Here is a 13,546-nt window from a genome sequence, read left to right as displayed (position 1 = left end):
TTACCACAGCCTGGGAACTCCCTTTCCCAGAGTCTCCTTTCCTCCTTCCTGTTACGCTGAGTCCACCGTGTTACCTGGGTAAAATCAGATTCAAACAGGCAACTCAGGACTGCGCTGATGGAGAAAGGACATCAAGAAAGGGGCACCTGAATGGTGCCCCCAGGAAAGGGTCTGAGCAATAGAGCCATCCAGGAAATCAGAGAGGAGGATGGAACAGGGCCATTTATGAGCCAGTTATCCCCACAGCTGCTTCAGGGAATACGGCACTAGGGTCAACCATGTGAGTGGGGAAATCTGTGAAACCTCCATGAACCTGTTTTCTCACTAGAAAAACGGGCGACTCAGGCGTGCCCCTCACCGGGCTGCTGTGAGGGATAAACGAGATCAAGTGCCTGGTGTGTAGTGAGGGCTCCAAGACGGCAGCTGCTGTGATTAGGACCAGAACTCCATCCTCAGTGCCATCGCCCTGGTTGTACCAGCTGTTCCTGGAGCCCTGGCAACAATCTGCAGACGTCCTCAGTGTCAGAGCTGAATGGCGCAGACATCAAGCTCCAAGCTTGGCTCCACGTACGAGGACGTGAGCAGGCTCAGTGGTGACTGGGCCAGTGGGTCCTGAGGGGCCCGGTCGCCTTAACAAGGTCCCCCTCAGGTGTGGAGAGGGGCAGCGGTGCTGGACAACGCACAAGAGATGTGGGCCGGCTTGGCTGTCACACCCACTCTGAGTGGCCACCTGCTTTTTAGTTATTTCATGAGGAATTTCTTGGTTATATTTTCAAGTGTGAAACCCAGACTAGGGTCTGGCCATCAGAACCCTGTGCTCAGAAGGGCTGCGGCTCTGAGGAATCCAAGACGACATTCTCTCTAATTTTCACAGCTTCACCACGTCTCTACACTGCAGGTGGCAGAGAGAGAACGGGGGGCTTCCATGGGATGGCCCACGTCAAACAGCCTCAGACACGGCCTGGTCTCACTCCCTCCTTCAGAGCACTCCCACCCCCAGGGTCAGGAGAACTGGCCTTTACCCTGGAGTCTGGGGCTGGCGCCAGCACCTGCACCTTTGCAAAGACTGTGACATAGGGGAAAGATCACTGGAGTAGGAGTCAGAAAACCTAAGTTCAAATCCCCACTCCTCTAGCTCCTCTAAGTGATCTTGGTAAGTGTAATACTCTGCGTTGTTCTGAGGACTCAGTAACTTAAAACACGAAAGCCCTTCAAACAGCGCCTGCCAAACTCAAGACTGACTCACACGACAGCAGCCATCATCGTCATCGGTATTGTTTACCACCTTATTGTACCTGCTGCTCATGCTGCTACTGCCTGTGTGGCCTTGAGCAAGCCGGTGAACATCTCTGATCTTCAACTTCCTCATCTTTTTAATAGCTACAAAAAGCTATTGTGTAGATTTAAAAGATGCAAATACGCACATACACTGCTTGGCACTGGTAGGTACCCACCAAGACGGGCGCTCCTGCTGTCGTTATTCCCTTGACAGACATCAGTGAGCGCGCCGATCCTGTGCTGTGCAGTGTGTGCTGCCCACGAGTCAGGGTGGGGAGACCAGGTCCTGCCTTAAGAGTTTATAACCAAGTGGAGAGACAGACATTGAACACACTCAGCGCCAAGTTCCAAGAGCCTCAACAGAGCAGTGAGAAAGGCCTTCAATTCCATGCCTGCGCTTCTCCCACCAGTCGCTGGCTCCCATGTCTGGGCCAGTCGGGGCAGCGTCTACACCAGAGACCTCTGCAACTAATGCCAGCAAAGAAATCACGTCCCAGTCTCCAACCTGCCGCCACTGACTCACTTCCCGTGGCTGCTGTTCTCCATCGCCTCAGGCTCACCCAGAGCCCACCCATTCCCAGGAAAACAAAAACCACTGCTGACATCTGGAAGGAGAGACTGTGTGAGTGAACAGGGCTGTCGGGCGCTAAGGTTCTAACTCACTCCCAGGTCTCACAGCCAAGCGGCAGATACATCTTTACTTTTGCAGAACATCTTCAAGCACAGAAACGAAGGCTGCAGTTACTCCCCAAGGCTGGCAGGAAAGGCCATCTGATCAACAAGAGCCCAAGTCCTTCCCCTTTCACCGAGTTCAGTGACAGTGCCTTGCCGGGAGACCAGAAGGCGATTCAAACACCAAGAGCCCAGGACCCTCTCTGCTCTGGTGCTGCTTCCTCTGCTCACCCCTACAGACTCATGGACCCACCCCATTAAAAGACAAAGAGACCCCTCGGGGTATCCTTGACCACACTCACTAGGGTCTCAGGGACACTGTGCTGCCCTTTCCTGAGGCCTGCCTCCTTCTAAGGGAAGTCCCTGCCACATGCAGGGCACTACCTTATGGTAGAGAAACAGCAAAGACCAATACTCATGGCATCTGGCACTGGGGGTAGACCTGGCACTCAAACTCTTGACTATGATCCTTAATAAGACCCACTTCACTTCTCCAGGCCTCAGTTTTCTCATGTATAAGATGGGACACTTGCTCAGGTGACCCCTAAGTGTCCTTCCATTCTCACACTCTGAGAGGTGATGATGAATGCACCTGCAGGACATCAGTAACACTGCTCACAGGGCTCACAGAAGAGCAGCTGACTTCCTCACCTTTCCTAACCACTGCCTGCAAGATAAAGTCGCCCTGCTCCTTGGCATGGCGTCCAAGGCCTCCCAAGATCCCAAATCTCTGCCCTCCCAGTCTCCCCTCCCCCTTCTCTCTAACTTCACTAAACACGTTAGCCCTCCAAAACCTTTCTGCAGCCACTGCGTCTGCCCACCACTCTGTCCTGCACAGGCCTGCTGGGAATGCCCTTATCTAACTGGTGCCTCCCGCTCATTTTCCAACACTTGGTTCAAGATCCACTTCTTCCGTGTAGCCTTCCATGTGATTCGGGGATCTTGACCATCTACTCCTCTGCAACCCCGGGGATGGATGGATGGACGGACGGACAGACAGATGGAAACATCCCTTACACACACCAGTGGCCTCATTTACCAGCAACATATTCTGCATCAGGCTGGAGAACCCTGGGGCACTGAGTCTCATGCATTTCTGACTCTGCATCTAACATAGTTCTTGGCCCACAGAAGATGTGTCAGGATCATTTCTCAAACAGATAAACCACTGACAGGGGAACTCTTAAGACATTTTATGTAAAAGAAGAAAGAAGTAAATTTCTGCTTACTAATCCTGTACACGCCTCTTTCTGTGGCCTGAGATGCTGAGAAGACCAGAACATCTTTTCTACAGAAAATGCTGACGCCTGAGGAATGGGACTTGAGTCAGGAACAGACTTGTAACAAAACTCAGTGAAAAACACCTAGAAGCTGTTGGGGAGGCACTACTGTCTTCAAAGCAGCCAGCATCTTTCGGTTGACCTGGGTCTGGCAGCGTCATGAGGGCCGCGGCCCGGCTCTGGCGCGGGGAGACTGACCTCGGGGCTTGGGCTGGCAGCAGCGCTTCAGCACGAAGCTGATGTTGTCTGTGCGCAGGATCTGCTTCTTCAGGTGGCTCATGAGGTCCCCGAGGCTGGGGAAGCCGCGGTCTGAGCCGTGCAGGCTGTAGCGGCCCTTCTGCACCTCGATCTGAAAGTTCTTGAACTGTTTCTGGCCACCCAGCACCTGCCATTCAGAAAATGATCAGAAAGGATTTGTTTTAAAAGGGGTCAGGCAAGTCTCTCATGGGTATGCGTGATGTTAACAACAGGGGAAGCTGGGTGGGGGGCATACAGGAACTCTGTACTGTCTCTGTAACATTTCTGTAAGTCTAAAATTATTCAGAAATAAAAAGCTTATTATAAATGAGTCAGTGAAACAATAACTAACTAATAAAAGGAGACAGGAGAAGGCACTGATAAAAGGGAGTTAACACCAGGCAGACAGCATAACAGAGCAGTGATTTCTGCAAGAGTATCACTTCATTTTGGCCCTTAGGATGAACTTTGTGGAAACACCCACCTCACAGGATTGTTGCTATGATTATATGACAAGGTGCAGGTAGAAGAGTTAGGAAGCACTTTAGAAGGTTAGCAGCTATCATCATGCGTGAAATAATAAGCACTAGAACAAAACTTATGCAGGAACTCCCTCAAACTGAGCTCTTCCAAGAACCGCCGGGGAGGTGGCAGACAGCTGTCTGATCTGGTTTTGGGGTTGTATGGTGCCCCAGAGGGGGAGCATGAGCAGAAGTTTTCCTTCATGAGCACTTCTGTACAAAGGAAGCTTATTTTAGTGGTTAAGAGTGAGGGTGAGAAAGGTGTACTTATGGTGTAAACTAGGACAAGATATTTAAAATCTTGATTCCTGTCTTCATCTGTTCACTGGGGACATCTCACCACCTCCGAGGGCTAGTGTAGGGCTTAAACAAGAATAGGCAGGTAAAGCGCTTGGCACAGCGTCTGGTGAGCTGTAAGAAACAGCAGGAGTAATCGTGTCTACGACTCCTGTCCTCCCCGGGTGACCTGACACCCAGGTAGCCCGTAGTGAATCACTGACATTCTGGGCACAGCACAGGTCGAATCCACCTCAACACGTAGTTGGGCTGTCTCACGGCTCCATCCGTGATAAAAACATTCAGCTTCCTCCAAAGACTGATGAATACAGAAGAAAGGGATCCTGCCAAGGCAGCAGGCCTGCCAAGTGCTGGGCCACGAGGCCTCGCCGTACGGGAACACCCCAGGCGGGCAGTGGCCCCTCAAGACTCCACCCAGAACACTGGCAGCATGGGTTCTTCCTGCCACTCCTCGTCCACTCTCGACTGAGTCCAGCCTCCAGGGACTCTCTAGCACTTTTCCTTCTGGTGCCTGAGGTCTATAACATGCTGATGTGCTGGCTTCCACCTTGCAGGCCCCTCCCTGCCCCAGTTTCATGGTGAACCCTACTGACACTAGCGTATTTATCTGGACTAATTCTATAAGACTCTGTCTTTTAAAAGAGTCCATTTCTTGTATTTAAAAAAATTACATAACCAACAAAGCACTGAGGTCTAGTGAAGTAGTCGGCAATTGTAGCTTCGACCTTAGCCTCCAGGATTCACATCATTCCTGGCTTCCACTAAGAGACAGCTCCACTTGTCAAAACACAGGACAGCCATTTGCCTGTTAAAATGTCTGCAGCTACCATCTGGGGAAGACTGTGTTAGGCCAGGTTGCCGACAGGCCCTCTTGGCAGTGGTTTGTACCAGTGAATATGCTGCCAACAGACATAGCTCTGCGTCTGTGATGATCTTGGCACCAAGTGTAAGGTAAACCACTTAGTGTTTCATGTGAGCTTGTTTTCTGGTAGTGTTCCACCTTCCAGAGCACAGGGGACCCTGCCATGGGTCCCCTGAAGGAGAAAAGGGCCATGAGGAGGAGAGGCCATGGGGTCTGGCTGCCGGGGAGTGGGCTCCATTTGAAGAGCAGGTCTCTCCTGTCAAAACTGCCAGGGATTTTTCTCAAAGCCCCAGGCTTCTCTACCCCCTCCCCCAAGGGTGGTCCTTTCTGCGGCAGCGCCTGGACCAGGCTGCACTGGACACCCTGTGGCCACACAGCTTGGCCTCAGCCAGTGTCCCGACTGACCTCAGACTTTTCGAAGCAGGTAACGGTCATGAGGATGTTGTCGAAGTCGGTGCAGCTCCACCGCAGCACGTACATCCCCTCCTCGCTTCCTTCTTGCCGCAATTTGTTGATGGCATATTCTGTGCTAGAGGGAGAGAGAGGCAAAGAGAAAGCTCACACCAAAGGGAGGCGCCCTAAACCCATGGGATGTCCACCTCCCTGAGCTGCCTCAAGTCTGACGGTCCATTGCATTACCTAAAGGGTCCTAAAGTCCTCTCCAGTGAGACATCAGGCAAGCTGAGATGCTGAGAAGTCTCAAAACAGGTCAAGTCTCCAGTGTGTACAGAGGGCTCAGCCTGCTGCCCAAGGCACTGAGCCCACTTGCCCCTGACTTCCCCATACACGCCGACCCCACTCCAGCCAGAGAGCTCCCCCGGGGCTGGGGGTGTGGAGCCCATGATGCAGCGGTAGGGTCCCTCCCCACCAGCCCAGGCAGCACAGCGAGAACATGAGCCTCAGGATGGCATGAACTTGAGGTTGTTCTGTTCACAGCCGTGTCCCCCCAAGTCACAGCATGCCTGGCTCATGGTAGCTCTCAATAAATAAGTGAATAACTGAGTAATGAACACCGAATAAAGAAGTCAATGAGGATTAGAAAGCTATGTGTCCCTAGGCCTGCACAAAGGCAGTGAACAAAGAGTTGCTAAATAAACCCACATAGGAGGTTACTACACACAGTGAGTTCTGCTAAGTGTTGGAGGAGGGCTGCATGTCAACACGGGTTGGAAAGGCAGAGACCAACAGCTCCATGTTCAATGGGCGGTGAGGGCAGACAGACAAGAAACAAGTGAACATAAACTTCTATGTCAGGAGGCAACAAATGCCCCTGAAGGAAAATAAAGCAGCGTGAAGGAGCCAGGGAGTGTGGGGTACAGAGGGGGAACAGGTGTTACTTTATATAAGGTGGTGGGGGAGGATTTCACCAATAAGGTGGTATTTGTGTGACACCTCAAGGAAGTGATGACCACACAGATTCTGGAGGGAGGGCTTTCCAGGCCAAGGGGAAAAGCAAGGGCCAGGACTAGAGCTGGGATATTTGAGGCACATGCTTTATTATGCAGCTCAACCCCTGCTCTGCAATTCTGTGAGTCTGTCTGCCTCTCCAGGCCAGGGACCACACCACTAACAAACTGCATGTCCACAAGGTAACCGGGAAGAAATGGGAGCCAGCGCATGTGAAAGGAAGCTGAAGAGATGCTTCCGCAGATGTATTTTGGTCTGGGAAGAGAGACAGAAAAAAAAAAAACACACAGCAGCTGTTTTCCTTTGCCTGATGGCTGATCATGCACAAGAGGAACTAAAATGAGTCCCTGTTGCTTCAAACGGCAGAACTCAGATGAGCAGGCAGAAGTCACGGGGAGGCAGACTTCAACTCCCCATCAGAAGGGCTTGCGCGGCCCCCTCCTGAGGTCCTAAGCACATCACCGGAGGGGTTCCGAGCACAGGCTCCCAGCGCTGAGGTGCAGGTGGGACGAGACACCCGGCAACGCCCCTTCCACCTCTGAGGCTTGGTCACCCTGGCGGGTCACCTGGCACCGGAGGACCAGCCGACTCAGGATTCTGTTACTACACCGTCTGCTGTCGAGACCTGGGTCCGATCTGGAATCACCCAGCGTGTCTGGCACAGCCAGTGATTAGGAAGCGCGGCACTTCTGGTCAGCTGTGGGGGGGTGCTGTGAGGGCACCCAAGTCAGGGAGCAGAGGTGGGGGCCTGCTGCGAGAACCAAGGTACGGGATGACAGGGAGCCCCAACAGGACAGCAGGGACGGAAGAGGGCCTAAGTAAGCGCCGAGCAACACGCTCAGCTGGGCTGGCCTGAGCACCTGACTGACCGCGCCTGTGCCTGCGGAGGCCGCACGTCCCATCCCTAAACACATGGGTTCTTTTCACACCAAAGGCAACTGAGCGGGTTCCAGAACCAACCAGATTGGCCCATGACAGCCATTCTGTATGTTGTGGACAATGAGCGGGGGAGCCACGTCGGTGCAGAGGTAATGGTGGGCATCTGCCGTGAGCCGGAAGTAGCCGTCCACCAGGGACACAAAAGACAAGGCCTCCTCGTGGGACGAGAGCTTCAGTTCCTGGGGAGAGAGAAGAAATGCCCGTGGTTATGTCCCATGCCAGCCACCTGAAGCAGCTGACTCTGTGGGGAGGAACGCAGAGAAGATACTTAACACATGGAGAATGCATAAATGACCCCAAAGGGAAACTCTTTTGTTGACAGTAACTGTACCCCTTGCATTTATATACACTGACTGTTCACCACATTCATCTACTGAACTTTATCACATGAGCAACAGTGTATCTGTGTGCAGGGAAGGCGGAAGCCGGGCGGGCAGCCATGGCAGCAGGAGACTGTGGAGAAGCAGCCACCTGGGTCCTGATGGAGGAGGAGGCCTGAACCAAGGTGGCAGAGGACTCAACATGGAGGTGCAGGGAGCAGGGGGTCCCCTGGTCTTGGCACTAAGCATTATTCCTGTTTCATAGAGAAGGAAACAGAGACACAGGTGCTTCATCCCATATGGAGTTGGTCTCAAAGGTGAAACTCCTGGATTTTAGTCCAGAATGGTACCAGACACAGCGATGAGGTTGCTACATTAAATCCAGGGGCCTCTGAAGCTCTGGAGGAGGCAGACAGTCTCACTGGAGGTGGGAGAGGCGAAGGCAAGAGAAGACGAGGAGGGAGGGAATTTCCACAGAAGCAAGGTTTTCAGAAAAATGCCTGGAGGTGAAGACAGGTGGCGTTTTTGCCTTGATCTTACACCCCTGAGCAGATACCACCCCATTTGAGAGGAACTGTGGGATCAACCAGGAACATCTGATGAAGGAAGGTATATAAAGGCATGATTTAGAGCTTTGGCTTACAAAAATGTTGACAAGCACCTGAGCCTTCAGAGAAGGGCAAAATGACATTTGAACATAAGGCTCTTTCCATAACACTGGAGAAAGAGGAGGCTGGTGGCAGAGAAAAGCAGACAGAGACGAGAAGACCAGTGAAGGGGGAGAGACAAGCAACCAGACAGAATGGAGGCAAGGGGGGCTTAGTGACAGTCAGCTATGATGCCAAAGGAAGGGAGCTTTGGGACTGTGAGCCAAGGAGGCCAAGAGAGGGCAGGGCCACCATGGTGATGGCAATTCAGGAAGGGGACTCTGTGCTAAGTGTGCTCCCTTGCAGGTGTCACCTGGCATGTACCTGCAGTGCTCTGAAGAGCAATTTCAAGATGGTCTGGCTTGGGCAGCCCTGTACCCGGTCACATATAAGCAAGACCACATGAGCACTTAAGTTCTCTGAAAGCAGAAGTCTGAACAGAAATGGGAGATGTCAAGAAGATGAGAGAGAGGAGATAAATCAAGATAATGATCTGATGACATGGTAGTATGCTCTCCTGAAAGACCAGCGACCAAAGTACTGCCCCATCAAAGGGCTTGGAACTCCCATGGTTGGGAAGAGACAGGAGTGAGATAAAGAAGAAAAAGCATCACATAGTGTTAAATATCCCACAGGTTCTGGAGCCAGCTAGTCTGGGTTCAAATTTCAGTATCTCCACTTGCTATTACATTTAAGCATATGTAATCATCATTTTTATAAGTCAAAAATTGTCAAATATCAGCAATTTCAAATGGTTTAACCTCAAAGCTGTGTGACCTTGGACAAGTTACTTAACTTCTCTGTGCTTCAGTTTCCTCCTCTGTAAAATGGGGATAATAACATACCCACCTCATTCTCTATGTGAAAATGAAAAGAGTCATTATTTGTAAAGCCCTCAGTGGCACACAATGAGTGCTGGTGTTTGTAAAGGAAAACAGAGTAATGAGGAGATGAATATCTCCTTCTTCCTACCTGCCTCCCCTCCCTACAAAGTAACGCAGCTTGGCACAGAGTGCCCTCTAACTTAGATGACAGGTGCATCATCTGGGTGCTGCTCTTGACTCAGCTGGGACAGAAGGGGGCAGGCCCACAAAACAGGTAACAGCTGGCAGCCATTCTTCCTCCTCCTCTGCCCCGCGTCTTCAGGGCCTGGCCTGGTTGAAGAGTCAGATCACAGACGTGCCCACCTTTCCCTCACTACAGAGTCCCTGGGGAAGAGAACACCTTGGAAACCAAAGCAGCGCAAGCTGGAGCTGCTACGTTCTCACTGCGTGACCCTGTGCAAGTTTCTGCATCGCTACAGCAAGACTCAGATTCCCCGATGGAAACGGAGCCAAAATTCCAACATCTTAAGGTCCCTGTAGGGACTAAATGAGATAATGTAGACACATGTGTACCACCACCTAATGTCTGTAATGTGCTGAATAAACAGCACTTGTTTCTATTTGCTCCCTCTGTCCATTTTCCATCTCTCCACTAACGTCCATCTGGACTTTTCTACTTCTCCCTTCACATTTTTACTACAGTTTTCTAATAAAAATCAATGTATTTTTATTGTTTAAAAAAAGGGGGATGATGAGGAGAATAAGAAAGTTAAAATTACTCATAATCCCATCATAAACAAACAGCTGTTAATATTTGATTATTTTTCTAAGGGCATGGGTATGTACATGCATACTCTATAAAAACTTTTAACAAAATTAGTTCCACTCTAACAATAGTTTTATATTCTGCTTTTTCCCATTTATAAAGTATTTTTCCAGATTGTTTTTTTTAATTCAGCAACTTGTTTATGTAATATTCTACCACTCAGATGAGTTGTGTTTTATTTTCCCATTCTATGATCATATATGTAGGCTAGTTTCAGTATTTTGACACTGTAAATGCTGTTGGGATGAACATTCTCATTCATAGACCACTGCCGGCCCCTCACTGTTTCTAGAAGACAGATCCAGTTTCCTGAAAGAAGTGATACACAGACATTTTCAAGGCTTTTAAGATACGTTACCAAATTGCTTTCCCAAAAGGTATGCCAAAAGGACAAGTTTTCCAGATGTAAAAGGATGACCATCTGTCTAACCGTATCACCAGATTCCCTCCCAGCACTGAGCGTTATGACTTCAGCACAGTATTTGCCCGCGTAGCCGGCCATGACTTACTTCCCTGACACAAACATGTTTACTTGGCAGGGCTCCCACTTCCCCTGCCACGCTGGCCTGCCTGTCTAGATTATGTTCTCAAGTGATACAAAAAAAAGAGGAAGTGAGATGAACACCCCTTCCTCTGTCCGAGAGTCACTTGGGTGTTCCTGACACCACGACGAGGGTGGCCACTGCGGCCGGAGCCACCAGCCCGACAGTCAGCTCAAGTGCAAAGCGGGGCTTCCCACCGATCTCACCCCGGATGATCCACCCAACTCAGCAGACAGGAGCCGCGGCGGGGAATGCTGACTCTCACTGATCCTTCCCCTTCAAATCCGCCAACATTGGTGAACAAAACATCGACGCTGAAGTATCTTTGGGAAGACAGCAAACCCTGAAGCAGACATACCTTTGAAGACCGAAGAAAGACACTAGAATGTACCCAATTAACTTGAAAACTGACATTGATTCAGTGTCTGAAAAGGGACTTTTTGGCCTAAGTAACACGATCATGAGACTTTCTCTCTGGGACAGGAACTCTGAAAAAGCAGGTGCAGCCTAGCCGTCGTCAGCAAAGTTTGCCTCTCAGCACAGACCCAGGAGAGCCGCTTCTGGAGTAAACTTACCATTTTCTTGTTGTCCTGCTTATTAACGCTGACCACAGACTCCTTGATTACGATGTGAGTGATCTCGGGGAAGTAAGAAAAGCTGTTCCACTCTTCCCGGATTTTGTTTTTCTCCTCATCCTTCTTGTGTTTATTTTCCAGTTTTTTCCGCTTCAGTTTATTTTTTTCCTTTTCAACAGGAACAACCTGGTAAGATGCATAAAAGTGACAAGGTTAGGTCAGCTTTCTCACTTTCTGTTGGTAAAAGGTCAACGCTCCCGGGAAGCCAATGCAGGGCCTGCAGCGGAGGAGGAGAAAGCCAGCGCCCCTGGAGTCACAGAGGAACAGAGAGTCGGCACCCGTGGGATTATTTGGGTCCCATCAAAGAACTTCACTCAGAAGAGACCTTAATGGACACACCGACGAAACTCTTCACATAATCCGTGAGACGCGAATAAACTCAGAAAGGGAAATAACTGCCCACCAGACCGCGTCCACAATCGGGTCCCCTCCCTCCCGGACAGATGCATGTGTTTCAACAGGCGGAAAACACATTCTGGACAGAACATTGGCTTTCTCCTTTTAGAAGCAATCACTGATGGTCTTGACTTTGTAGAAACACTCAAGTCAGAATTTTCAGAAGATATGAATCCCATGCTTGGATAACCTAGGGAGTCATTCATACGTGTCTGCACAAGTTCACGTATTTTGTGCAGCATGAGTCTTGGAGACCAGACCTCTGGGATAAGCTCCTGCCTCTGCCACTTATTTAACTAGTTAGGTCATCTCTTGGAGCCTCCATTTCCCCATCCATAAAATGGAGCTCTTACACCTCCACAAGGTTCTTCGAGAAGTAGGTAAGTTCTTAATAACACAGTTCCCACAGTAAATAGAATGCACGTGGTGTTTGGCATTGTTATTTTAGTGTAAGAATAAAACAGGAGTAGAAAATGAATCTCACCTTTACCTCAATATTATTATTTACAATAATGATGATGATGATGACAGCAACTACAATTTATTAAACATTCATTATATGCCAAGCTCTGTGCTAAATGACATGCAGCTCTCTCAACAGCACTCTGAGGTAGATACAGCTTTAAGCATCTCCATCTCCGTAGGTGAAGAGTATGCTGCTGACCTATGTGGAGGAACCCTTCCCAAGGCCAGGCATGTGTAAGCAGTGGAGCTAGGATTTGAACCAGGTCTATTTAGATTTAAAACCCATGCTTTTAAGCCATTCTGTTCAACTGCCTCATCCAACAAAGACTTCAAAAAGAAGCTTCAAACTGCAGGAAAAATCACCCTATTTCATGGAGCCACAGGCCTAAATTCAATTCTTAGCACAATCGCTTATTAGTTATGACCTTGGACAAGTCTCTTAACTTCTCTGTGCCTCTTTGTGTTCTATAAAATATGGAAAATGGTAGTATCCCCTCAAAGGTTTGTTTTAAGGAATAGATGAGCTAATACATGTAAAATGCTTAGAAAAGTACTTGGTACATGTAAGCACTCAGTAAATGTCTGTTATTACAATATACTGTACATGTTATTATTATATTCCTCTATTTCCCTACAGCACTCCATAAATATTTATTTTTAGATCTACTGCTACGTAGATGCAATAAAAGATGAATAATACATGGTCTCTAGCCCCTAAAATAAACTCAGCTGGCAGGGGTGATGAACATGCAGAGAGATAATTCCCACAGGATAAACAGAACACACTGTGTCACACAGGCTGTTCTGTTTTGATCACCCACCGATCACCACTTACATTTGGTTTCTGCCTCCATTGGATTCCAAGATTTCCAGTCACCATCACTTCATAGTAGAGAACGTTTCCACTGTCATTCGGATGAAACCGATTCATCTCATTTTCTGACGAGATCAGTAGCATGGATGTCTCAAATATTTCAGCACCATAATGTTTCGTCAGAGTCTCCAAGGTGGCCAGGTACTTCACCTTCAGGTCGTGCGTGGACACGCTGCTGTCGCAGATGGTCTTGTTGTTAAACTCCTTTAGGAAATCCTTGAAAACGTTATTTATCCGCATCCTGGTGAGAAGGTTCCTCTGTCTGATGGACTTATTCAGTGTTTCTGGAATATATCGCTTGTAGCTAAAAGAAAGTAGAAAAATACATCTCTTTTTCATGTATAGGTTAGGAGAGAGCAGCTCAGAAACAAACCCAAGTCTATAAACCTTTCTCCCATGTGTTGCCACATGGGAAAGTAGCTTCTGCTCCCAGGAGGTCTCAGATGGAGTCAAGCACTAAGGATGATCCTAAGGAGATGGCAGTGAATAGGGACTGAACAAAACAGAGAAGTACATGTTCCACA

General features: G+C 49.3%; 1 protein-coding gene across 3 annotated transcripts in view; it reads right to left on the bottom strand.

Annotated features, from left to right (window-relative positions):
• JAK1 (Janus kinase 1) overlaps positions 1 to 13,546 on the bottom strand; it is a 210,376-nt gene that overhangs the window by 17,056 nt on the left and 179,774 nt on the right. For all 3 annotated transcript variants that reach the window (XM_031465304.2, XM_031465303.2, XM_064493504.1), the window contains exons 7-11: positions 12,984 to 13,326; positions 11,228 to 11,413; positions 7,515 to 7,672; positions 5,553 to 5,676; positions 3,429 to 3,615 (exon numbers count right to left, since the gene is read on the bottom strand). In XM_031465304.2, the coding sequence (XP_031321164.1) occupies positions 3,429 to 3,615; positions 5,553 to 5,676; positions 7,515 to 7,672; positions 11,228 to 11,413; positions 12,984 to 13,326 (998 nt within the window). The remainder of the gene's footprint in view (positions 1 to 3,428; positions 3,616 to 5,552; positions 5,677 to 7,514; positions 7,673 to 11,227; positions 11,414 to 12,983; positions 13,327 to 13,546) is intronic.

This window comes from Camelus dromedarius, chromosome 14 (assembly GCF_036321535.1).
Source record: "Camelus dromedarius isolate mCamDro1 chromosome 14, mCamDro1.pat, whole genome shotgun sequence".
Classification (NCBI taxonomy): Eukaryota; Metazoa; Chordata; class Mammalia; order Artiodactyla; family Camelidae; genus Camelus; species Camelus dromedarius.
The sequence above is the reverse complement of the archived record's forward strand: the minus strand, read 5'-3'. Positions and strand labels throughout refer to the sequence as shown.